Below are 27,452 nucleotides of genomic sequence, written 5' to 3' on the forward strand. Positions count from 1 at the left end.
TTATCCCAAACACTCTGAAGCTGCTTTAGGTCACCTCACTCCAGAAAAGGAAATCAGAAGCTCAGACAAATTCCAACTCAGCCCCCCCCCAGGAGCAAAAGGAGGGAGACCCTTGGAAAGTGCCAGTCGAGTCAACTCCCAGAGAACCACCAAGTATTGGGTTTTTATACAGTATGAAATAGTCAAACCTTGGAAACCTGGGATACATGAATGAAGGTGCCCAGAAACTGAAAACGGGCCTGTACTGCACCAATGACCACACTCCTCTAACAGAGCAATAATTTAACAACCAGAGGTGGAGAGGAACCCGAAAGTGATGGGGTTAAGATCCTCCAGGGACTATGAACAGATGCCTTCTGAGCATTCAGAAAAGAAGCTGGAAATTGCTAGGAGCCTCGCAAACGATTTGCTAAGACCTAGATACAACCAATGAACCCATTTCATTTCCTGACAAGGGAACTACACAGACTGATTAGGGGGCACCGCAGACACAAAATGTCTAGATTTTGCTGCACCTTTGGAGGATTACCTCCTGAGAGCCATGCACTGTCTCCTTCAGTGGTTTCTACCTGCCAAGGCCAGAATCGGCGTCCACCTAGGACAGTGCTCACAGACAGTGAAATGGAAAAAGATGGAAGGTCAATGGAGTAAGTTGTTCAAAAGGCTGTATTCAATGAAAAGGACTGTCCGCTATCCTGTTATTTTATCCTTCCCGTATTTTCAGTATTACTTTGCCCTTTCTTTTCTGAAACTGACATGGGATGAATGTCCTAGAACATCTAAGGAAATACTTCAAAGCGGCAAGAAGAAGACAGAAACCAAGTCAAAAATAAGCAATGTTTATAAACAACGTATAGAAGAAGGAACCTAAAAGACTTAACACGTGAATGAAGAGATGCTCACACTAATTATCAGATAAATGAAACTTTAAAACATAACGTTACTGCACGGTTATTACAGGGAGAGAAATCTCAACGCTGCAGGATTCCGGCAGCCCCTGGCACTGAGGATGGGAGTGGAGACCACACAACCGGTGCGAGCGCGACCCTACTTACCCAGAGTATATAACCCCACACCCCGCAAGCAGCCATGCTCCCCAAAGACATCCCACATACCCATCCACACGCAGCGGGGCAGACACAGGAGGCCCATGGCAGCGTAACCTAGAGGGGCAAAATGAGTGCCCAGACCTGGAGGGTGGTTAGTAACACGTGCAGGTGCACACAGAGCAATGAGGGCCGCGGACTAAACATATACACACAACAGGACTGCGTCTTAGAGCACAGTGCTGAGTAAAAAGGTAAGAAACAGAATGAGGGTCTTCCCTGGTGGCGCAGCGGTTAAGAATCCGCCTGCCAGTGCAGGGGACACGGGTTCGAGCCCTGGTCCAGGAGGATCTCACATGCCGCAGAGCAACTAAGCCCGTGCGCCACAACTACTGAGCCTGCGCTCTACAGCCCGCACGCCGCAAATACTGAGCCCATGTGCCGCAACTACTGAGCCTGCGCTCTAGAGCCCATGAGCCACAACTACTGAAGCCCGTGCACCTAGAGCCTGTGCTCCACAACAAGAGAAGCCACCGCAATGAGAAGCCCGCGCACCGCAACAAAGAGTAGCCCCTGCTCGCCACAACTAGAGAAAGCCCGCGCGCAGCAACGAAGACCCAACACAGCCAAAAATAAATAAACAATTTTTTTTAAAAAAGGAAATAGAATGAGAGCTACAACCACATTTATATACATGACCTAGAGGGGTGGGATAGGGAGGGTGGGAGGGAGGCTCAAGAGGGAGGGGATATGGGGACGTGTGTAAGCATATGGCTGATTTGCTTTGTCGTGCAACAGAAACTAACACGGTATTGTGAAGCAATTATACTCCAATAAAGATCTATTAAAAATATTTATATATATATATATGCATACCAACCAGTACAGGCCAAGAGAAGAATTCACTTCAAACACAGCAGAAGGGTTTTCCAGGAGAAGGGAGAGGAGAAAGAGTTGAGCTACCAGGATAAGAAAGATAAGGAGTCCTTTTGTTTTACTTTATGATATAGACGGTGGTTTCTTTTTTAATGGCCTTCCTAATACGCAAAAGCAACACCCAGGGTTTCCCTTCCCAAGAATTTCTGCGTCTGTTATTCCCTCCACCATCTGAGAACCCAGACTATGTGCCAGAGGCCACACCAGACAGAGCAAATGTAGAAATATCAATAGATTAGAGCCAATTTCTGCCCTCCAAGGGCCCACACACCAGAAGATTCCCCTACGACAAGCAGGGCTCAAACCACCGCCAAGGGCAGAGATGTGAGCATGAAGGAGAGAGGACATCCCTGCAGAGGCTTCATGCAGGGAAGTGGGGGAACACAGAAGGATGATGAGTGACTGCTGCTTTGGACGGGCAGGCCAGAGGGAATGCAGCTATAGGAGCAGGAGGGTGCATGGCTCACTGAATTAACAGGCTGATTCACTCCTCCCAGGCGGGGCTGAACCAACCTGCTCCAAACAAGAGACACCCACCCCCCAACGGCAAGTATAGGTCAGACGTAGTCCTGAAACTCAGGGAGGGCCCCGTCCAGCCCAGGAAAATGGCAGCCAAGCCAGTGGGTACACTGGAGCATTCCCAACAGGACAGGAGCACACCCGCTCAAGTCCAGGGCTGGAACCAACTGAGGACAGAACCAGGCAGAACAAAGCAGGCGCAAGGGAGTCAGAAAGGAGCTTCTGCCCAGGGAGGTGTGCTTAGGCGGAGTCTTCAAGGAGGGCTAGTCAGATGCAGGAAGGAGGAGGGAGGCCCGGCAGAGCACAGGTGCCGAGGGGCGCTCACCAAGCATCTGAGAAGCCGCCAGCAGCAAAGCTAGGACACGCATGAGAAGGCGGCTGGGGGGACTTCCCTGGTGGCGCAGTGGATAAGACTCCGCGCTCCCAGTGCAGGGGGACCAGGTTCGATCCCTGGTCAGGGAAGTAGATCCCACACGCATGCCGCAACTAAGGAGCCGGCGCAACCAAATAAGTAAATAATTTGTAAATATTGAAAAATAAAAGGCTGGGGCTCAGGTGGGACAGGAGGAAACCAGATCACTAAGGTCCTGGGTCCTGCCCAACTCACAAGTACCTGCCTGAAGATGGACAGCACAGTCACCTGTGTCAGGTGTATTGTGTCCTGCTCTGAGTACTGAAAAACAAGACAGCCAAAGGCCGGATCTGACCAAACCATGTCCTAATGCACAGTGTCTGCGTGCACACTGGGCATTCTGGAGCTGTCCTGGGTACAATATTTTGCAGGCAACCGGGGCGGGGGTGGGGCGCAGACCCAGCCCAGAGGATGGAGGTTCTGGAAGCAACACAGGATGAGAAGCACAGCTGCGGTGCTCTTCCACTGGGCTGGGGCCAGGTGGCCAGTCACCTGGGACAAGGTGCAAAGGATGCCTGCTGGGTGGAGGCTGCACTGGAGGGCCTGGTGGTCTTCCTTATTAACATGACTACTTTTTCCACCCCAAACAGATGTTGAAGTCCTAACTCCCTCTACCTGTGGGTGTGCCCTTATCTAGAAACAGGGTCTTGGCAGATCATCAAGTTAAGATGAGGTCATTACAGTGGACCTAATCCAATACGGTGTCCTTATAAAAAGGAGGAATAGACAGTCAAAGCCAAGCACAGGGAGGACGCCATGAGATCGTAAAGGCAGAAACTAGGGTGTTGCATCCACAAGGCAAGGAACGCCAGCGATGTCAGCAAACCACCAGAAGCTTGGGAGACCCGTGGAACAGCTTGCCCCTCTCAGCCCTGAGAAGCAACCAACCCTGCCGACACCTTGATCTTGGATTTACAGCCCCCAGAACTGTGAGGGAACACACTTCTGTTGTTTAAACTCCCCACTGTGTGGTACTTTGTTACAGTCGCCCCAGGAAACCCAGAGGCAGTCCTCTCAAGACCTTCAGTTGACAGATGCTGGTGGCAGGAAAAGGAATTAAGGTGCATTTTGGAAGAAAATAGATCATTATCACTTTGAAAATTTTGAATAAATTAAGTTCCAGTGTTGTGGTGTCATCAAAAGAATGCCTTCCTAATCTGGGTGCCATGCTGTCCTCTCACACAGGCATAGCATCCAGCCCGTGGAGATCCTTCTGGAAATGAGCAGGTGAATCAACATCGGTGACCTGGGCTCACCTCTCCTGTCTGGTTGACCCTGGACACTGCTTAAAGGCAGAGGCATACTCCGAAGGACCCCTCAAAGCTCAGTCCACCTCCCTGGTGACCGGAAAAGTTCTTTTCTTTGTTCTGTGCTCCAAGCCTCCATGAGCCGGAGACAGAAAAATCAACCATAACTTGCAGGTAAATGTGTTCTTTGAACCTTACTATAAGGAATGATCATCGAGAAATCATATTCTCCGGAGCAATCCCAGTAATACCCTACCCTGAACAGGATCACATAGAAAGGGAAAGTTAAATCTGACAACCATAAATAAATCTTCTTAGGGGAAAAGTGGAAGGGGTGAGGAGAAAAGAAGAAGGGAATGCCAAACGCTAATATAATCCATAAACTTTAAACAGAACAAGAGGAAAGAGCAGAAAAACAATTATTCCATTGTTATTTGATGATAATAAAGTCACCAAGTTTCCCAAAATCAAAACTACTTCCCCAAATGCATTTCTCTGATCGGATTCTGACTAAAACCAAAAAAAGACAGCAGTTAAAGAAGGGGAAGTCGTTTTATGTTACAGGGTCTTTACAAAGACTGGAATATTTTTATCAGGACTGAGAAGATTGATGAGCCCGGAAACTAAGCGCTCACTGAAGAATCCTTTATCACCATACTGGCCAAAAAGTCAAATGCCTGCCACCAATTTTTTTTTTTTTTTTTAGTTAAATGTACGGGGATCATCGACTCACCTAAGGATTCCCCTGTTTAAAGAGTGCATTCTTCTTACAAAGCAAAAAACAAGAAGTCGCAGCCCCTGCTACCCCGGGCTGCACAGGAAATTGTTATCTATTCAGGAATGACATCATTGCCCAGTGTTTACTAACCAGGATTTCAAATGCAGCTGACCGGGGGCAGAAATAAAAAACGATGTAAGAGCGCTCTTCCTTCAGATCAGAAAAGTGTCTGAGATGAGAGGTTTGATCCTTAACCTCTAGTTAACTTCTCCGTTTCCTCTCAGCCACTGGCCATATATATACTGGGAGCAGATAAGGCAATCCGACTGTCACAGCTGTAAAAACTGAAACCAGGCAGAAGGTACCCGCTGCACCTACTCATTCACATAAAGACGGGTTCTGTTTTTGCAGTACTACATCTGCTTCCAGGCATGTGCCATGAAAGCTGATTTTTTTTTCCCCCAATAGGACATTTCTTAGGGTAAAAGGTGCAAATGGAATGGAATTCCAAGCCAGCATGAGTCAGATGGGGAAGTGAGGGACGTGGACGTGGACATGGGTACTTTAATGGGTTTGCGTTTCTCCGGGAACACGGGAGCAAGCTGCAGCTTGCCTGGTGCCCAGAAGCTGGACGCTGCGTCACTCGCGTGCAGAGGGGATTCCAAAGACAGGGTCTGAAGATCAATGTGTGATTACTACGGGATGTCTGCAATTTCCTCTCCCCGTCGTCCAAGGAAGGGTCTGGCTAAACCCAATCTGAAAGCAATTTTGCTGTTGGAAGTATCCATTTTAATCAGTTCTCTCTTTCCCTATGTTATATGGAAGTCACCCCTCTGAACAAGAAACAAAGCCACCAACGCTCCTCTCACACATGGGAGCAGTCTAAAACTCAAGCCCGTCACTGCTCCTTTTCTGTGCAACGAGAAACCACAGCATAAAACGAAAGGTGTCCCGTTTTAATGATTTGCAGAACCCTAAACATGAAAACCAATTGTCTGAAAAACCAAGGGCATCAGGAAACCACTGTCACCGACAGTATATTTATTGGATAATTACAACAATTGCTTTACTGGACCACATCCCACAAAGCTGTGACAATCTCTGTTCACCACTCAGAAAATGGGGTCATAGATTTTTTAAAAAGGAAAAATAAGAAATGACAGTTTTAGTTCCCCTCAGGAAGTTGTTAACCAGTCTACGTGAGAACATAAAGTCTCACCATTCACATAAAACACCTCAAAGCGATGAGCCTAACACTAAAATATCTTAAATGTATTTAAAAACTTTTTTCAAGTGGTCAGTTATGAACAGTCAAGATAGACATACATGGGCTTCCCTGGTGGCACAGTGGTTCAGAGTCTGCCTGCCGATGCAGGGGACGTGGGTTCGTGCCCCGGTCCGGGAAGATCCCACATGCCGCAGAGCGGCTGGGCCCGTGAGCCATGGTCGCTGAGCCTGCGCGTCCGGAGCCTGTGCTCCGCAACGGGAGAGGCCACAACAGTGAGAGGCCCGCGTATTGTGGAAATAAAATAATAATAATAAAAAAAAGATGGACATACATTTGCAAAAAAGGAAACAATGGTGTTTTTTTTCTTAACAATAAAACAACTATCTCAACAGAAAACTTGAGAGGTTAAAAGTTTAGGAATTTAGTTTTAAGTTCACCTTAAATTTAAAAAAAAAAATGATTTAAATAACAGATAACCTCACCACTGCCCTTTCCCGACACAGCATCTATCGTGCAAGAAAACCAATCATACACGCTTTCCTAACAGGGTAATGCTTTGCCCATTATGCACTGAAAAATGTACTAACTGCATAAAATTACAAACAGAAAGATACCAAAATAAACACGCACCTTCATACGTTTCCAGGATGTGCACGGTGTCTCCTATTTGTAAAGAAAGTTCATCCGCTCCCCTGGCATCATAGTTATAAAAAGCTGTTCAGAGGAAAAAGAGGTAAGAAGATATTAGTAAAGGTAACTATGCTGGATTGTTTCTACCATTTTTAAGATTGAAATATTCAGTCTTTGCCTGGATCATCCTCTCTGATACCCAAAAAAGGAGGCTTTTTTTCCAAGGGTCCTCAGTTTAAGAAGAAGAAATTCATAACTACTCATAATGCCAGAAAACCACAAGTGGTTTATTGTGGTAAAATACGTATGATGTGGGCTTCCCTGGTGGCGCAGTGGTTGAGAGTCCGCCTGCCGATGCAGGGGACACGGGTTCGTGCCCCGGTCCGGGAAGATCCCACACGCCGCGGAGCGGCTGGGCCCGTGAGCCATGGCCGCTGAGCCTGTGCGTCCTGAGCCTGTGCTCCGCAACGGGAGAGGCCACAACAGTGAGAGGCCCGCGTACCGCAAAAAAAAAAAAAAAAAAGAAAGAAAGAAAGAAAAATACGTATGATGTGAAATTTGCCTTTTTAACTATTTTTAAGTGTACAATTCAGTGATGTTAGTTACATTCACAGTGTTGCTCTCCCATCACCACCATCAATTTCCAGAATGTTTTCATCACTCCAAACAGAAACCCCATAACCATTAAGCAATCACTCCCTATCACTCCCTCCGCCAGCCCCTGATAACCTGTAACTCACTTTCTGTCTCTATGAATTTGACTACTCCAGCCACCCCATTAATCAAACAGTATTATCCTTTTGTGTCTGCTTCTTCCACTTAGCATAATGTTTTCAAGGTGTATGCACATCATACCATGTATCAGAATCATTTCTTTTTATGGTGGAATAATGTTTAAAATAGAAAGAGAACTAAAGCTCTTGTCAACAACATTTCAATTATCACTTCATATACTATCTTATATTTCTATTAACAGACTTTTCTCATTAGATGACTTTTTCCTATCTGTAAATCAATGACACATGGACTGAATATTTTTTGAAAACCGAACTGATTCTTTAAAGTACCACATAGCCAATGCTGCTATTAAGCAATCAAATAGGCAAAAAATATGTCCAATATTAGGAAGCAATCCTTCAAACTGACAATATGCAACAAATGTCTGAAATCCCTGGGGCTTCGCTGGTGGTCCAGTGGGTAAGACTCCGCGCTTCAACTGCAGGGGGCCGAGGTTCGATCTCTGGTCAGGGAACTAGATCCCACATGCTGCAACTAAGAGTTGGCATGCCACAACTAAGAAGTCTGCATGCCACAACAAAGATTCCGCATGCTGCAACTAAGACCCGGCACAGCCAAAAATAAATAAATAATAAATTAACAAATAAATTTTTTTTTAAAAAAGCAGTTCTGTTCCTCCTAGCTAAGCATGTAAAAGTCATTCCATTAAATGCAGGCCAAACTTTTGCTCAAGCATGGAGATAAAGGCAACTATCACACTGCTTACGACTCCCAAATATTCAATTAGCCTACTTTCAATAAGAATAAATAAATACAGTAATGTTTTTCCTTCCTAGTGGATTCTCCCTAAAAAGATGTCAGACTTGAGGCAAAATTCTTCGTAAACCTTTCATCAATCAGGATCAAACTCTCATCCACCCGTCCTGAACACCCTGTTGGACTAGGCTGTCCTTTACAGGCACCATTACTGTGTCCATTTCTGGAGTTCTCCCTGTTCACATCATGTGCAAACTTCTCCAACAAGCATGGGGGGTCTCCATCATCTGACTGATCGCCTGGCCCTCCTTCCAACCACACACTCCTGGTCCCTGTCACTGCTTCTCCTTGAAAGAAAGAAGTCACGCCTGGGTGCCACTCCTTATCCCTACCCTGCCAAAGGGGCCTTCCCACCACTGTCACCTCTTCCAGAGAGCCAAGTCCAAGCGTGCGTTGGCTCTTTCAAACCCCTTCTACGAAAAAACCCAGCAACACAGCACACGTCCTGTCGCCAGCTCCATAACCAAGCTACATTTGTGGTCCCTGGAAGCAGACAGAATGGGCAGGGTACCACCTCTCCCCAGGTAGACCTGGGTGACCTCCAGCAAATGCCCTATCCTCCGCATCTTCAGCTTCCCCATCTGTATAATAAGGAGACTGATATCTACCTCATAGGATGGGGTGTGTACTTTGTGTCTTAAAGAAAACAATGCTGGGACTTCCCTGGCGGTCCAGTGGGTAAGACTCCGCGCTCCCACTGCAGGGGGCCGAGGTTCGATCCCTGGTCAGGGAACTAGATCCCGTGTGCCGCAACTAAGATCCCGCATGCCGCAACCAAGACCCGGCGCAGCCAAATTAAAAAAAAAAAAAGAAATGGATCTGTTAATTTGATGCAATGTGTTGCCTGCAGTGAACACTTAGTAAATTGTAAAAGCTCTTGTGTTTGAGGGTATTTTGTTTTTAACTGCCACAAAGTCTTAGCAGGCTATCACATGTTCACAGAGGTGCTTTGTGTCCACCTAGAGGGGTGGGATAGGGAGGGTGGGACGGAGACACAAGAGGGAGGACATATGGGGATATATGTATATGTATAGTTGATTCACTTTGTTATACAGCAGAAACTAACACACCATTGTAAAGCAACTATACTCCAATAAAGATGTTAAAAAAATAATAAAACATCAATAACCATATATACATAGAAAATTCTATTTGCACAGGTATTTTCCTATATTTTCACCCAAACTCATAAAATTTAAATGTCCTCAACTGACATAAATGGTTATTAGTAGTTATTAAGTTTATTTAGCATTTTATGGTGAATCTTTAACAAGAAATAACAGCATTAGATAAAGAAAGCTCAAAACATATGCCGGCCTCTCCCAGCCCAGCACAACCACTTTCAAAGCCTTTAGGAACCATAAATGCATTTATCATCATTCTTAACGGCATCCTGCCAGGATACCTATTCTATTACAGATGCAGAAAAAATAAACACATCAAAAACAATACAAATAAAATAAAATGGACAAGTCCACTGTAAATACATTCAGGTCCATGTGAACTTTGTAAGGCATACACGCAAAAACCTTTAAGTAGTGGCCCCTCCATCTCTGAAGCAGGCAGAGAAAAGCAGTTGTGAAAATCTCATACAAGAATAGAGACATTTCAAATTTAACTATGAAATGAGGTTTTAAAGACCCATGATTTCACAGATGAAGAGAAAGGGAGCCTCCGAGGGTGTATGCACGTGGCCCCAAATGACACAGCAGAGCTTGGACCACAACACTGGCTGCCCAGCCCCCAGCCTTAAGAATCCCACATTTAAATGCAAGTTAAAAGACTCAACTATACACATTATTGGACGAGGAAGTGGGAGGGAGGAGGAAGTGTGGTAGATAGAAAAATGGCCCACAGAGACGTTCACATCCCAATCCCAGAACCTGTGAGGATGCTCCCTTACACAGCAAAGGGGGCCAGTGCAGATGTGATTAGGTTAAAGATCTTGACATGGGGGTGCTAATCCTGGGTTATCCAGGTGGGTCCCATGTAATCACAAGGTTGCACAAGCGACAACAGGAGTGTCAGAGTCAGCCAGAGATGTGACCATGGAAGCAAGGAAGGGGCCACAAGCCAAGGAGTACTGGCAGCCTCTAGAAACTGGAAAAGGCAAGGAAAGGACTCTCCCCCAGAGCCTCCAGAAGGAATAGAGCCCTGCCAAAACGTTGACTTTAGGACTTCTGACGTCCAGAACTGTAAGATTATAAATTTGTGCTGTTTTAAACCCCTAAGTTTGTAATTTGTTACGGCAGCAATAGGAAACATATGCAGGGAGGAATGTGGAAAACAATTTAGAAGTGGTATTTTGTGGTTGATTTATTCACTGCTGAGCAGGGTTGCAAGCATCTGAACAAGTCTGAGGCTGAGGTTCCCCGATTCTTGGGTGACAGAAAAATGAGAACAATGCAGTGACTTTTTCTCAAATAAGCCCGAGAGTATTCAGTGTAAAAGGCTATGCCTTATTCTGATTACGTGACCTTTCGAAGCTGCCCCTTTTTGGGGGTGGGGGGTGAAAGCAGAGACGAGAAAGACCAGAGGCATCTTCTTCTTTACGAAGGATGATGATGACAGATGGCATCCGGCTTTAAACATGTCTTTACTTGACAGAAGCACAGAGATGGCGGCCTTTCTGCAGTTTGTCTTCTTTATCTCTCTGGTCTGTTAAGATGTGGGAAGACCTCTGCAAGGGAACATGGGCATCGCGCCTCCATTCACATCTTTGGAGACAGCAGCCTTCACCTCCCTCTGGCTGGTGGGTGTTCCCTTAATCGATTCCTCCTCCCCAAAGCCATTTACTTTTTTTTTTTTTTTTTTTTTTTTTTTTTGCGGTACGCGGGCCTCTCACTGTTGTGGCCTCTCCCGTGGTGGAGCACAGGCTCCGGACGCGCAGGCTCAGCGGCCATGGCTCACGGGCCCAGCCGCTCCGCGGCATGTGGGATCTTCCCGGACCGGGGCACGAACCTGTGTCCCCTGCCTCGGCAGGCGGACTCTCAACCACTGCGCCACCAGGGAAGCCTGTCATTTACCTTTCTTAATAGCCTGGCTTGAGACGGCGTCACTGGGTATAAATGCACCTTCACGTGAATTTCTCAATCCTGGACCGCAGAGTCCAGCACACAAGCTTGACGTGTTATTCATGTGAAAAGTGAAATGGGAAAGGATGTGGAGATGAACTCAACTCGAAGCTTCTTTCCCAGGATGGCGTGTTCGGCAGGGGGGGGCGGGTGGCTTTTTTCTGGCAGAGCCGGCAGCAGCACAGCGTAAGGAAGCACATGGATCGTTTTTTCCCAAAATAAAAAATAAACACTCTGGTCTGTGCTTCACACAGCTTAGATGCACCAGAGATGTTGAAAAGCCAAAGTCATCTCCTCTACTCAGTCTCCTGATCACCCTAAAAACGGCTGCCCAGGAACGTAAGGCAAGAACTGGGGGGGCTTCCCTGGTGGCGCAGTGGTTGACAGTCCGCCTGCCGATGCAGGGGACACGGGTTCGTGCCCCGGTCCGGGAGGATCCCACATGCCGCGGAGCGGCTGAGCCCGTGAGCCATGGCCGCTGAGCCTGCGCGTACGGAGCCTGTGCTCCGCAAAGGGAGAGGCCGCAACAGCGAGAGGCCCACGTACCGCAAAGAAAAAAAAAAATGGGGCTTCCCTGGTGGCGCAGTGGTTGAGAGTCGGCCTGCCGATGCAGGGGACGCGGGTTCGTGCCCCGGTCCGGGAAGATCCCACATGCCGCGGAGCGTCCGGAGCCTGTGCTCCGCAACGGGAGAGGCCACACCAGTGAGAGGCCCGCGCACCACAAAAAAAAAAAAAAAAAAAAAAAAATTCCCTGGGAGGGCTTCCCTGGTGGCGCGGTGGTTGGGAGTCCGCCTGCCGATGCAGGGGATGCGGGTTTCTGCCCCAGTCCGGGAAGATCCCACATGCCGCGGAGCGGCTGGGCCCGTGAGCCATGGCCGCTGAGCCTGCGCGTCCGGAGCCTGTGCTCCGCAACGGGAGAGGCCACGACAGTGAGAGGCCCGCGTACCGTAACTGGAGCTCATAAATCATACAGGAGAGCTTCCATTTACACCAAGATTATTAATAACACTGACAGTGACGATAATACAGATGAAGATGATGATGATGGTGGTGGTGAGGGTGATGGTGATAGTGATGATGATGGGGGTGATGATGCTGGTAGTGACAGTGGCTGACATTTACTGAGTATATTCCCTGGGCGAGCCAGTGGGCTAAGAGCTTCACATGTTCAGCTAATTCAACCCTCATGACAGTCCTAGGAGGTGAAGATAAAATTTTTCCCACTTCCCTCATCAGGGTTTATAGCAGCTCAGAGTCAGCCCATACATGAGCAGCCAGTGGAGGGGCTATACAGGGCCAGAGGCCAGCCGGGATGAGAGGCCAGAATGCCAAAGCCCTGCAGGGTCTCTTCCTCAAACTTCGCCCTCTCTGGGCCTCACATTGCCCTCCTGATGGCTTCCCACAAATCACAACATCCAGCCTGGATCCCTGACAGGCAAATATGCCTGTGCATTCCTGAAGTCCACCAGTGTCTACAACATCATGGTAATGGATTTCTCATTCCTTACACAGAAGAACCCAAATTGAGGTAATTCCAGAAACGCAAGGTTGGTTTAACATCCAGAACACTGATTCATGTAATTCACCACTTTAACAGAGTAAATGATGAAAAAGCGTACGATCATCCCAGTCGGTGCAGAAAAAGAATTCAATGAAATCTAACTCCTATTCAGGGAAAAACAAAAAAACCTACTTGACTACTGACATTGGGGGGGCGGAGGGGGAACACTACAGTCCATCAGCCCATTTAACAGATGAAAACACAGAGACCTCCAGAGGAGTCATGACTTGCTCAAGGAGGCACAGCAAATGACAGGAGCCCTGGGACCCTGGGGTGTCCCTTCCAGACTGTCTCCACCACACCACTCTTCCTGACCCAAGCCTTCACCATCTCTCATTGAGATGAAAAATAATACTTCAGCTGGTTTCCTATATAAAATCTTCTCTCCATCACCAAAGTTACCTTCCTTAAATCTTAACTCCAAAACACTATGTGGTTTCTCTTGGCTTTCTGAATAATGGCTAATTCTCAGACAGCCCAGCATTCAAAGCCCTGTGGGATCTGACTTCGGTCCACCTTTCCGACCTCGTCTCCCCCCCACTCCCCCTCCCCCCACCCCAGGCCTATCACAAGCTGCTCCTGCCACTAGGAATGCCCCTCCCTCCACTCCCTCTGAAGACCCCACTTGTCTACAAGGGCTGCCTTTAACTTCACATCCTTTTCCAGATCCTTACTGAATTCTGACATTTTCCCCCAGACCAAAAAAAGGTACATGCACACCTGAATTAATTGCTTGCTTCCCAACTTTCCTATGAACTCTGTGACACCCCACAGCCTTGAAGGGTTACTTATCTGTATCTGTCTCTTCCTCCAGACCCAACTCCTTGGGGAAAGTAAACATTTGTTAATCACTGGATTTTCCACAGTAGCTAACACCATGCCTTGCAGGCACTCAACAAAAATTCACTGCATTTAACCAGACCACAAAGTATTCTCCTTCTTGTGAGGTTTGCAACAGAGTGAAAGCAAACACTGTATGTGTTCCTTTTCAAAATGATCTTGACCTCTACAGACAGTTCCAGGAGCCCGAGACTTATTCAATCAATAAGAAAGAGAGACACAGCTTTCCCAGCTCTGCTTTGGGTTTCTTCCACCTAATGAGATAATCCACCATCAGCGCGGGTTCAAAGCCTCCTTAATGCACCAAAGGCACGGGCTTGACCACACATCACTTCTCAAAATCTGCTCGGCTCCCAGCTTCTCTCCCTATTCCACACACTGTCCCCCTGAAACATGACTTCAGGATTTCAAGTAGCAATTTAAAAGTTAACTAATTCTTGGGCTTCCCTGGTGTCGCAGTGGTTGAGAGTCCGCCTGCCGATGCAGGGGACACGGGTTCATGCCCCGGTCCAGGAAGATCCCACGTGCCGTGGAGCGGCTGGGCCCGTGGGCCATGGCCGCTGAGCCTGCGTGTCTGGAGCCTGTGCTCCGCAACGGGAGAGGCCGCAACGGGAGAGGCCACAGCAGTGAGAGGCCCGCGTACCACAAAAAAAAAAAGTTAACTAATTCTTTTAGAAAGTCAATTTGTGAAAATTAGTGGCTCTGTGATCTCATTCCCTTTGTCTCGCCCTCAGTGGGGAAAAAATGTTCAACAGCAGGCATCTTCGCAGGGCTGGGGAAAATGCAGACCGTGTCCTTAAGGGGACGGGGCATGGACCCTGGCTGTGCCCCCCACAGGGCCTCCTTCTAAGGGGCTGTCTTGCTCTCCTTGAGTTTCACAAGCCCAGCACATGTTTATCTAGTCCATGCCAACCACAGACATACAGTGTTTCCCAAGCCTCTAGCTGGCGTCTGCTCTGGTCCAGCAGTGGGCCTGGTGCTGGTGTTGCAGAGACGAGCTGAGCACAGTGCTCCCCAGGGAGTGAAGTCAACCCGCAGCCTGGTCTCTAAGGAACAACCTTTTCACATACTGGACCCATTCAAGAAAAACAGTGTAGAAAGAATCAGAAAACACCTACGTACAACCTTTGACCTTGACTCTGGGCAAGGAGCAGCTCCCACCCTACATCAGAGCTAGGGGCTGGGCTTCCTAAGTTTTATTGTAAAAAAGAGACTGGCACCCACTCAATTACCAGCTTCTATGGTCCACAGCCCAGTCCTTCCACCTCTCTGATTTTGGGGCAGGCAACTCTGGCAGGGTTAGAGCCTCCCAGAGGCCTGAGCCATGAGGACTCTCAGCACTGCTTTCACCATCAGCCTTACTTTTGCCCAGCACCTAACAGTACCTGGCACACAGCAGGGACTCTAACCTGGATGGAAGGAAGGAAAAGGAACAGGATAGGGAAGGGAAGGAAGCTTCTCAGAGCCTGGTCCTAAGGATGCTGCTACAAGCGCTGTCTCTAATACTTTTTAAAGATAAAACAAATAAAAAGTAAAAGACTTGGGAACAAACTTAACGAAGGAGGCAAAAGACTTGCACACGGAAAACAACAGATCAGTGTGCTGAAAGAAATGGAAAGATGCAAACACATGGAAAGTCATCTCATGTTCATGCACTGGAAGACTTAATATTGCTAAGATGTCAGTGCTACCCAAAGAGATCTACAGATTCAATGCAATTCCTATTAAAATCCCAATGACAGGGACTTCCCTGGTGGTCCAGTGGTTAAGACTCCAAGCTTCCACTAAAGGGAGCATGGGTTCGATCCCTGGTCAGGGAGCTAAGATCCCACATGCCACGTGGTGTGGCCAAAAAGTAAATAAATAAAAGAAACCCTTCTCTAGAGCGGGCACTCACCCATTTAAAAAAAAAAAATCCCAATGACATTTTTGCAGAAATAGAAAAATCCATCCCACAGGAGCCCAAACAGTCGAAACAATATTGAAAAAGAACAAAGTTTGAGGCCTCAGGCTTCCTGATTTCAACACTTACTACAAAGCTCTGGTAATCAGAACTGTGTGGTATAAACAGACATACAGACTAATGGGATCGAATAAAGAGCCCAGAAATAAACTCTCACATATACGGTTAAATTATTTTGACAGGGGCGCCAAGACCTGGAGAAAAGACCATCTTTTCAACAAATGGGGTGTTGGAAAAACTGGTATCTGTATGCAAAAGAATGAAGAATCATTCACAAAAAGTAACTCAAAATGGATAGAAGACGTAAACATAAAAGCTAATAAAACTGCAAAGCTCTTAGAAGAAAACACACAGGAAAAACTTCATGGCACTGGATTAGGCAGAAATTTCTTGGCTATGACTTCAAAAGCACTGTTAGACGTGGACTTCATCAAATTAAAACCTTTTGTGCATCCAAAGGAAACTATCGAAAGAAGGAAAAAGCAACCCACAGAATGGGAGAAAATCTTTACAAATCCTGTAACTGATGAAGAATTGATAACCAAAATATACAAGGAATTCCTACAATTCGATAATAAAAAACAACGTAATTCAACAATGGACAAAGGTCTTGAAAAAACATTTCTCCAAAGAAGATACACAAATGGTCAATAAGCATATGAAAAAATGCTCAACATCACTAGTCAAATCAAAAACTACGAGATAGGGCTTCCCTGGTGGCGCCGTGGTTGAGAGTCCGCCTGCCGATGCAGGGGACGTGGGTTCGTGCCCAGGTCCGGGAAGATCCCACATGCCGCGGAGCGGCTGGGCCCGTAAGCCATGGCCACTGAGCCTGCGCGTCGGGAACCTGTGCTCCGCTACGGAAGAGGCCACAACAGTGAGAGGCCCGCGTACCACCAAAAAAAAAAAAAAAAAAAAATACGAGATAGCAACGAAGAGCCAACGCAGCCAAAAATAAATAAATTAAATAAATAAATTTTTAAAAACTACTAGGTATCACTGCACATTCACTAGGATGGCATTTTTTTTTAATAGAAAAGAAAAAGTATTGGCCAAGATGTGGAAAAATTGGAAACTTTATAATATTGCTGGTGGGAATGTAAAATGGTACAGCCGCTGTGGAAAACAGTTTAATGTTTCCTCAAAACATTAAACTTAGAATTACCATATGATCCAGCAGTTACACTTCTGGGTATACAGCCAAAAGAACTGAAAGCAGGGACCTGAACAGATATGTGTACGGCCATGTTCATAGCAGCACTATTCACAATAGCCAAAATGTGGAAGCAACCCAAGAGTCCGCCAACAGATCAAATGTGGTCTATACATACAATGGAATATTCTTCAGTCTTAAAAAGGAGGGAAATGCTGATACCTTGGATACCTTGAAGACACTATGCTAAGTGAAGTAAGCCGCACACAAAAGACCAGATATTCTATAATTCTTCTTATATGATGTGCCTAGAATTCTTAAAATTCTTAGAGACAGAAAGTAGGATGGTGGTTGCCAAGGGCTGAGGAGGAGGGGACTGGGGAGTTAGTGTGTAATGGGTGGAGAGTCTCAGTTGGGGAAGATGACAAAGCTCTGAAGATGGAGGGGGTGATGGTTGCACAACAACGTGAGTGCGCTTAATGCCACAGAACGGTACACCTAAAAATGGTAAAAATGGTAAATTTATGCTATGTCTATTTTACCATAATAATAAAAAAAGATGCAATGAATAAAAAGAAAGATTGCTAAAGTAAATGAGGAAAATTCCCAGTGGACCCAGCATCCCCCATTTCTGTGAGCTGTGAAACATACAAACTCCCAGTGGGTGTAGCAGCTTCCCTTACCTGGTTCAAAACATCAGGTTCAAACCAGAAGGAGAAATATAGGAAAACTAGAGGTGATGGGCTCAAGGTCAAAAAATACCTCCAGCTGCATGCACGAGTGTGGGTCTGACAGACTACCCACATTTCTGAAAAGGGTACCACTTTCAAAGTCACAAAGTTACTTATCTGGGGTTCATCTCTTTCTTTCCTAGGAATGGAGAGATTGTTTTCTCTGCCAATAAAATTCCCCGCAGCAAGATTTCATGCAATGTTGGATATTAGAATCACTGAACTCATGCAAATAATTAAAGAAATGGTGCAGGGGCATAGCAAGATGAGAGAACCGTCTTTGGTTATTCATTATTTCTTTTTGCCTTTTGTATGGAAACAGGTGTGAGGGATGGCAAAGATAAGACAGTGAAAAGAAATACATAAAAGAGTCTTCTGTCAAATTCTCACTGAACTGACAGACACAATTCAAAGACATTTTAATATCTTTCTTTAGAATAAAGTATCATTGTAGCCTTATCCACAACGAGGCAGAAACGATCTCATTTCTATCTGGCCCAAAGGGTCGCAGTGCTCCAAATATGCAGGTTTCTTAGGAAATATACTGGTTGTGGATGAGTTTGGGCTTTACTGCTTTTCCGTGACACGAAAAATGAGTCCACCTTTCAACACTTTTGTCTTTCATAAAGTCAGTGCCAGGGGAGAAGACCATTGACTTCATTATTGATGGTCTTTGCAAATCCACCCACAAATCAGAAAAGATTTAGCTGACCTGAATATTATCTCTTTTTGCATTTCATTTTGCTCAGCGACAAAGAGATGCAGAGGAGAGACGGGGGAGAGATCTAAACTCTTTAATCATCCTTCTTCAGGCAGAAAGGTTACTGCAATTTGGGAAAATATATGCCAGTGAAACAACTCGGCTCTTACCCACCCCATGTCCCCTCCACCACCCACTCCCACCCCAGCCGTGGAGACCTTACAGTGACCTCACCCCACAGGGCTCGGCAAACACCATGAGGCTCCCTGCAGACGGCACTGCAGACCCACCAGCCACGTGGGATGTGAGCCCAGGGCACTGGACCACCAGGGGCTGGTCTAGCGAGATTCCCGATGGGGAAGACAGGAGCCTGGCCCCCTCCGATGTTTGTCTGGTTTGACGCACGTCTTATTTCTCCGCTACAGACCTGGCCAGGACTTGCAACTTCCTCCCACTGGTCAAACTGGTTCTACCTAAAGGGCACAGTGAAAACACACACAGGCCTGGGGGCCTGGGGAGACAGAAATGAGCCAGGTCCCCTCCACCGGGGACACACCATAAACAAGGAGAGGAGTGACACAACTGAGCTTAGTCCTCCTGTTTACCTGTGATTCTCAACGATAAGGTCTCTTTGACACAAGCCCCCATTCCTCTTACTGGGCTGAAGCTTTGATTGGTTTTGCGGAATGAGGCCATGCCTTCTCCTCTTCGTTTTTTTCAAATCTAATATTAGCAGTGACGAATGAAGGGGAAAGACAAAAGGAACCTTCCAGAAGGCTAATGTGTTCTTCTTCGTGGCCAAATATAATAATATCACAAATAAAGCTAGCAGTCAACCTGGGGGAAGCCTTTGCCATCGTGCAAATGTAAGCAGAGGGGTTCCCAGGTCACCGTACCGCAGGGTCACCACAAGCCCTCACCCCACCCCAGGACTCTGTCCCAAAGCCTACCCCCGTCTGGAAGGCCCTTTCTCCCCCCTCTCCACTCACCTGGCTTGGCCCTCCACTTCATCCATCACATGTAAGGAAAGCTTCCCCATCACTTCTCACCCAGTGAGGGAGTTACTGGGTGGGAAGCATCCTCACAGGAGCTCAATAGTGCCCTCTGCCCACCCTGACGAAGCGCCATCAGAAAACCGCCCATTTGCGACTCACTGCAGGAAAAGCACGTATCCCTTAACAGGTATCCAATAAATGCTTGTCACGGGGAGCCTGAAGACGGGCTCCCTCCTGTGGCTTCCCACTCCCTGAGGAGTTCTTCTAAAGCACCACAGGACGGTTTAGCCCTTTACCTCTCTGCTCTCCGACTCCTGCCACACCTGCCCTGCATCAGTTCCATCTTTGCATCCTTGCTTCACACTGCCTGGCGCCCAGAGGGACACCAATGTTCACTGAGTGAATCATTTAACAAATCAACACAGGTTTTCAAGCGGCAAAACTACTCCTTGAATCCCAAACCCGTTGGAAAACACTGCAGTTTTGTTTGCATTTATTTCACATTAGAAACTAAGGACCAGACTGGGGTCTTAGCCGGCAGAGACAGCTTCTGACGCCTCCGTTCTAACAGCCTCACCGGGGAGGCGTGTCCTGGAGGTCTGACCACACGCTCAGAATAAGCATAGTTTCACTTGGGCAAATGGTGCCAATGATCCTGCCCAGGGCACCTGCACACTCAGGCCCATTAGCAAACCACACGCCCTGGACGGACGGGCTGTGAGGAGCAGCAAGACGGAGCAGGTCTCTCTTGGCTCTGGGTGTGGAAAAGATGCTGCCCGGCAACCAGCCTCTCACTGGTCACCCTTGGGTTGACCCTCGTCGACAAGCAGAGGCCTGAGTGGACAGTGTCCCGGCACTGCCTTGAAGGAGGGAGCCGAGGGGCCTGCAAGAGAGGGACTTATTCAATAATAAGTCCCTTATTCAAAAATGATTAAAAATTGTAAGACAATTATCATGGCTACTACCTTTAAAAAAAAAAAAGGCAAGTGTTGGTAAGGAGAGACTGGGCCCCCTGTGCACTGCTGGTGGGAATATAAAATGGTGCAGCTGCCGTGGAAAAGTTTTGTGGTCCCTTGAAAAATTAAATATATGATTAACACCTGACCCAGCAATTCCACTTCTGGGAATATATCCAGAAGAACTGAAAGCAGGGACTTGAACAGGTATTTGTATAGCCATGTTCATAGCAGCAGTATTCACAATAGCCAAGAGGTGCAAGAAGCCCAAGTGTCCATCAATGGACGAGCAGATAAGCAAACTGTGGTCCACGCACACAATGGAATATGATTCAGCCTCAAAAAGGAAGGGAATTCTGACACGTGAGACAACATGGATGACCCTTGAGGACATTATGCTAAGTGAAATAAACCAGTCACAGAAGGACAAACATTGTATGATCCCACTTATATGCGTGTTCCCGGAGTAGTCAAACTCACAGAGACAGTAGAATGGTGGTTTCCAGGGGCTGGGGAGCAGGGTACAGTGCTTAATGGGTACAGAGTTTCAATCTGGGAAGATGGAAAAGTCCTGGAGATAGATGGGGATGATGGTTGCACAGCAGTGTGGATGTACTTAATGCCACTAAACTAGACACCTAAAAATGGCTAAATTCATCAATTTTACGGTATGTACCTTTTTACCATAATTTTTTAAAAAAAGAAAGAAAAGAAGTAAGAGCAAGGTCTTTTGTCACTGCACAGGTTTCAGGCCTATGAGTCTGGCTCTGGCTCCCAAGAAGGATTCTTTTTCCAGGACGAAGCTGCCCCATTTCGCAAAGGCAGTGCTTCTCCAGCAGAGCTCCTGCGAGTCTGACTGCGATGTTATATTTTAATAGTCATTTCCAATTGACTACAAAAGTACAGCCTCACATAATAAAACTGCTTTTGCACCATGGTAGAAATACTTAGCAAGAGATGAGCAATACTTAGCAAGAGGCTATAAAAACCTATTTGCTTGCTTATAGAGTTGCTGGACAAAAGCAGAAGATGAAGGGAAGGCAGGAGAGAATCCATCCCAGGATATGCACGCAACAGTGTGTCCGCCACTACACTCAACAGACAGGATCCACTCAGTATTTCTGTATAATGCACTGAACAAAACTCTGAACATCTCCCCACCATTTCTACTTGTTTCATTTTTAACTTTTACAGCTCCATCACATCTGACATCAGAAAACACACATTTCCCTTCAATTCCGTTGTTCCCTGTCACTCACCACAGCAGGCTCTAGATAATACCACGCCTGACCCGAGAAATGACAACACCCACCAACCCCAAAATATTTCCTCCACCAAAGCAGTTTCCCAGGAAAAATCCCAACTGCAAATGAGGTATATCCTAGCACGCTGTTCCCATGAGGGCTTTGCCGCAAAGGCTTCCAGTGAGAAAGATGGGGGATTCGCCAGCACCACGATCATCACCAACAACACACCAATACCACCAGCACCACGATCATCACCACTAACAATACCGACACCAACACACCAGCACCACCTCCACCATCATCATGGTAACCATCACAGCTCAGTTTCACTCCGCGCTTACTAACACCAGACACTCCATTTAAGACTCCACGTACTGGACCTCCCTGGTGGCTCAGTGGTTAAGAATCCGCCTGCCAATGCAAGGGACACAGGTTCGAGCCCTGGTCCGGGAAGATCCCACATGCCGGGGAGCAACTAAGCCTGTGCGCCAGAACTTACTGAGCCTGCGCTCTAGAGCCCGCAAGCCACAACAACTGAGCCTGCGCTCTAGAGCCCGCGAGCCACAACTACTGAGCCCACGTGCCACAACTACTGAAGCCTGTGCACCTAGAGCCCCTGCTCCGCAACAAGAGAAGCCACCGCAATGAGAAGCCCGCGCACCACAAGGAAGAGTAGCCCCTGCTCGCCGCAACTAGAGAAAAGCCCGTGCGCAGCAACGAAGACCCAACACAGCCAAAAATTAATTAATTAATTGTAAAAAGACTCCATGTACTTCCTCACTTCGCCCCACACTAAGATGTGGGTACTAACTGCATCCCCATTTCTTCATATAAAGCTCTGAGCAAAGAACAGGGAAGGAGGGTGTGCTGCGTAACTGACCACCACGGGCATCACGTGACCTCTGGCTGGGAGAACGCCCTCCCTGGCTGTTCAAACAAAGAGCAACTATGCTGCCGCTTCACAAACAAGGGCTGTGGAGCGCCTGCTCTATAGCCAGCCGCACTGCGCTTCAAAGGGACACGGACAATCAGGGACAGCATCAAAGGCCCCACGTCCCTCACTCCAGAATGCTGCTGAGACATCATGAAATAACCATTTCATTAATCCCATGAACAGAACCCCAGTCTAGAGGAGAAGCTTCCTCCCCATGTCACACCTGGTTAAGCTTCCCCTGCAAGCAAGCACTCACCAGAACCCCCAAGACTATCAGCCCATCCAGCAAACGAGGAATGTTTACCACCCAAGGTGCCAGGTGAGCACCATGGGGCAGGTGGAGACAAGATTCCTCCATCCTGAAGAGCTCCGCATCTCAAACAATCTCCCTCCAGCCAAAAATGGAGCCGTGACTGATACACACCCTGCCATTAGACCTGTGACGGGAAACCAGGTCTCCAAATGACACAAGCAAAAACTGTAATGAGAGCTACTGAACCATGACCATGGAACAGTCTCTCAAGGATGACCTGATACAATTACCTCAAGACTTGACAAGGGAGGTATTACTACCACCATTCCCATTTCACAGGTAAAGAAACAGAGGCACAGAGGTATTAAGCTGTCTGCTCAAAGTCACAGAGCTAGAAGGAGGGGAACATTGCATTTTGGAGCCAGGAGTCAGAGGCTGGCGTGTGTGTTGCTACAAAACATCCAGGTGACATTCTAAAGGAGCACCACCCGCGCGGGCAACTGGACACGGCTCTTCCTCCCTGGCTACTCTCCCTCTGGTGCTCCCTGAATAGCTCTCATAAAACCAGGCGGAAAGATGTCAAAACAAAAGTCACACAAAATATCATCTAATATCACACAGACTGTCACAAGCAAACCTTGTCACCAAGTCCTTTTTAGGTGAAATATTCTCTAGTGATACTTTTCCCTCCAGATCCTTCCCACATCCATCAAACTTCTACATTTTCCTAACGTGAATTTATGGTTATTGCACAAAAAAGACATTCAATACCCCACGCTCTCATCACACAGAGATTCATCCGTGTCCCAGGTCTGCCCTGCTCTTCTGAAGTAAAACAGGGGAGCACCGATGGTCTGGGGAGAGGAGGGGTTTGCGAGGATGGATCCCATCATAGGAACATTCCTCACGCACCTACCTATTCAGGACCGCCTTGTGCAGTTGCTAGGTTGTTGACTGCACAAGGGTCAGGGCCGAAGGGCATATGTGGGAGGGAGGCCTGGGTGAGGGTCAGGGGTTCTGGTGAGCACACCGGCTGGGTGTGCCTCCCGCCGGCACCAGCAATGCCTCAGCCGCTCGCTCTGACGACCAGGTGCAGAGACACAAGCCGCACAGGCACACAGCCTCCACCTCAGGACGGCGGACGGGGCAAGGGTCCCTTGTGAGGGAGAGGATGGAATATCAAAGGGCCAGAAGAGCTGATACACTTGCAGGGGCAGCAAGTTTGGGGTTAATCGTAGCTGAATAGCTGGACGCAAGGATCACGGGTTGCTTAAGAGGCTAAGACTCTGGGGAAACGGGGTCTCTGGTCCAGTGTGCTGGCCCTCAGACCCAGGCACTGGAACCTTCTTGCTCCATCTCTGGTACTGGAGGGCCCTCTCCCAGTCTCCAGGGCATCATCCTTGATCCTGCGGCAGGTAGGAAAGGTTTAACATGTATATATAGTTGATACACACTTTTTAGTCTTTAATACAAGATATAATAAATCTATACTAAATATAAAATTTATATATTTTTTTTTAGTTTTTAAGCTAGGGAAGGTTGGAGACCCTTTCATCTTTAATAAGCAGCAGTGCTACCCTAGATAAATAGACTTACAAGCCTCCTCTTTTTTTAAGAGTTTTAATTATTCCAAGGAAGGGAGCTTATCTGTGGGAAACTATTTTCCACTCAAATCCTGAGTTATGCTAGATGCTTTCACTTCTTCCTCCCTTCCAGTATTATAAGAATCTTAGAGTCAACGCTTGCAATCTTTCTTTGGATAGTTATACTTTTCGATAGGCGGCACCCCCTTTTTATTTGAAGTGCTCTTATTTATTTATTTATTTATTTATTTTTTTTTTTGGCTGCGTTGGGTCTTTGTCATGGCGGGCGGGATCTTTGGTCGTGGCTCATGGGTTTCTCTCTAGTTGTGGTGCGAGAGCTCCAGAGCACGTGGGCTCTGTAGTTGCAGCACGCAGGCTCTCTAGTTGAGGCGCTAGGGCTCAGTAGTTGTGGCCACGCAGGCTTAGTTGCCCCGTGGCATGTGGGATCTTAGTTCCCCAACCAGGGATCAAACCCGCGTCCCCTGCATTGCAGGGAATAGGATTCTTTACCACTGGACCGCCAGGGAAGTCCCGATGGCACCACCTTTAGGCAGCAGCGTGGGATGGGCTTGTAAATGAATGTCTTGTCTAACGTCCACTGTCACCTTGTGTGCATTTGTCACTCTTCTAAATCTAACCCATGCAAAAAATGTATGCTTTTTAAAATTTGTAAATAAAATAGCCTGAGCAAATACACACGTGTGTAGGGACCTGGGCTCCTGCCTCCCCTTCTCGTGAAGCACAGTGGGCTCGCCCCTGCATGATGGGCAAGAGTACAGGGCCGTCCCATGGCCAGGCGGTGCCCACCCTGGAGCCTGGCGGGATGTACACCGGGCAGAGGCACAGAGGAGGGGAGGGGAGGGGGGGAGGGGAGGAGAGGGGAGGGGAAGGTTACAGAGACCCAGGTACCTCAGGTACCACATCCCCGGCAGCTCAGGTGGGGACTGTCAGTGCTCAGGATGCAGGGCGCCCCTCCCAAAGGCTGCCTGCTGCTCTGCAGGGCACCTTGCCAGAAAACACCTAGGACGTTCCACCCAGGCTGAGCCCAACCAGTGACAGGCTGACACTAGAACACAGAAGGCCAGGCCCCGTGCCTCAGGAGGATCAGATCCCGGTACTGTTCACACTGGGAGTTTCTTCACCTATTTGGTCTGCTTCCCTGTTGACCTTCAGGCCTCTCCTGAGAGCACCCTCACTCAACCACTTGACCGGAATCCTGTCCTCAGGCTCTGCTTCTAAGGCACCAGCTTAGAAACGGGAGTACTACTGACAAAGAGTCACCAAGGAAATTTCCTTTTTCACCAAGGAAATTCTAACTTCTACAGATTCCCAAGGCAAGAGAAAGTCCAAGCATGGGCCAAGAGGAAGTGAGAGAGAAGGAGAGAGGAGAGGAGAGAGAGAGAACGGAGCTCAATTTTTAAAACAAACCCAGAGAGGTTAAGTAATTTGTCTGCAGTCCCACAGCTGAGAAACGGCAGTGTCAGGAAAGCAAAGCCCTAAGCACCGTTCCCCAGAGCCTCTCAAAAGTGTCCCTGTGATCTCCACCAATCCCAAGTGCAAATTTTAACAAGGATAATAACACACAACATAAAACTTGAAATGAGTATTGACAACCATCAGTGAAAAGCACTTGAGGCATTTTATTTCCTCATTCCATAGATCAGGAGTCAGCAACCCTAACCCACAGGCCAGTCTGGCCTGGTGCCTGTTTTTGCAAATCAAGTTTCACTTATTGGCAGTATAATGATAGAGTTGAGTAGAGTTGCCCCCAAAGCACCCAAACCAGGGTCTGGAGAATAGGCTCAAGGACTCCGGGCCCAGGGCACATCTCACCCCCTCATCCTCAGGTGACAAGGACTCAGGAAGCACCTCCTCCCTCCCAGCGCACTCTGCAGGTTCCTTCCCACAGGACAGGACAGCGGACCTGCTCCGTAAGACACACCCAACAGCAAGGACGGCCTTCCCCTGTGCATCACGAAGACGAGGAGTACCCCTCCCCCGCCCCCAATATAACCACACTCAGCGTATGAGATCTTATAAAACAATTTTTTTCTACGATGTAGTGTTTTCTGTTTCCAAGGGGGCACCTCCCTTCAGCCTTCAGGTCCTCCCTACAAGGACCCCAACAGAGAGCTAACGCTTCCTGCACAGCCCTCATGGCGTGTGCAGGGCATGTGCTGGGCACCACAACAGCCTGAGGGGGGCAGGTCGCCAGGACCCACAAAGGGGAGGACACAAACCTCAGAGACTGGGATGAACAGACTTCTGAGATGGCCACAACAATCCCACCTCCTGCGGGGCCCACCTACGTGGTCCCCTCCGTCAGTGTCAGCTGGACCTAGTGACTGACTTCCAGCCAATAGAACACAGCAGGCGATGGACGTCACTTCTGTGATTAGGTTACAAAAGGACTCGGGCTTCCGTCTCGCTAGCTGGGTGTATGTCTGTCTGTCTGTCTGTCTCTCTCACTGCTCACTCATTCTGATAAAACCAACTGCCATGTCTGAGCTGCCCTATGGAGAAGCCCACGTGACAAGGGCCTCCAGCTAACAGCCGCTTGAGAGATCCCGCCCCCAACGACTGTGGGCGCTTGGAAGCAGGTCCCACCCCGACCCGGCTGAACCCTGAGAGGCCCTGGACCTGACCTGCAGCCCCATGAGACAGCCTGAGCTGGAGGACCCTGCAAAGCCACATTCCTGACCCACAGAAACGGAGATAACAAACAGTATCTAAAGCCACCTAGTTTTGGTATAGTTTGTTATGCAGTGGTTGATACCTAGCACACAGGAGCACGGGCAGAGCTGGCTTGGTCCTCTGCTTTCCAACAGCCTCCAGCCCCGAAGCTCTCCAGACACGCATACCTCTCTCCAGCCACGTCCCTGGCTCTCCCGCCCACTCAGGCTCCAGCCACCGTGACCCTGGACCTTGCCCGTCAGGGTCACAGACATCCCAGCCACTGACACTCTCCACCTGTGTCTTCCCGACCACCTCCTCCTGGGCCTGTACTCTCCAGGTCTCCCCCTCTTCAGTCCTTACACCCGATGCTCCTGGGGTCCTGTGGCCTGAGCCACTGCTTCTCCTCTTCCTGTGCCTAAGTCACCTCCGGCTTCTGTCACCATCTCACGGTCCATGTGATGACTCCCAACTCCATCGACAGTGTCCGGTGACTCCA

General features: G+C 48.0%; 1 protein-coding gene across 2 annotated transcripts in view; it reads right to left on the reverse strand.

Moving 5' to 3' along the window:
• Positions 1 to 27,452, reverse strand: part of DOCK1 (dedicator of cytokinesis 1) — a 535,058-nt gene that overhangs the window by 475,299 nt on the left and 32,307 nt on the right. For both annotated transcript variants that reach the window (XM_060098409.1, XM_060098408.1), the window contains exon 2: positions 6,737 to 6,820. In XM_060098409.1, coding sequence (XP_059954392.1) covers positions 6,737 to 6,820 — 84 coding nt within the window. The remainder of the gene's footprint in view (positions 1 to 6,736; positions 6,821 to 27,452) is intronic.

This window comes from Mesoplodon densirostris, chromosome 1 (assembly GCF_025265405.1).
Source record: "Mesoplodon densirostris isolate mMesDen1 chromosome 1, mMesDen1 primary haplotype, whole genome shotgun sequence".
Taxonomy (NCBI): domain Eukaryota; kingdom Metazoa; phylum Chordata; class Mammalia; order Artiodactyla; family Ziphiidae; genus Mesoplodon; species Mesoplodon densirostris.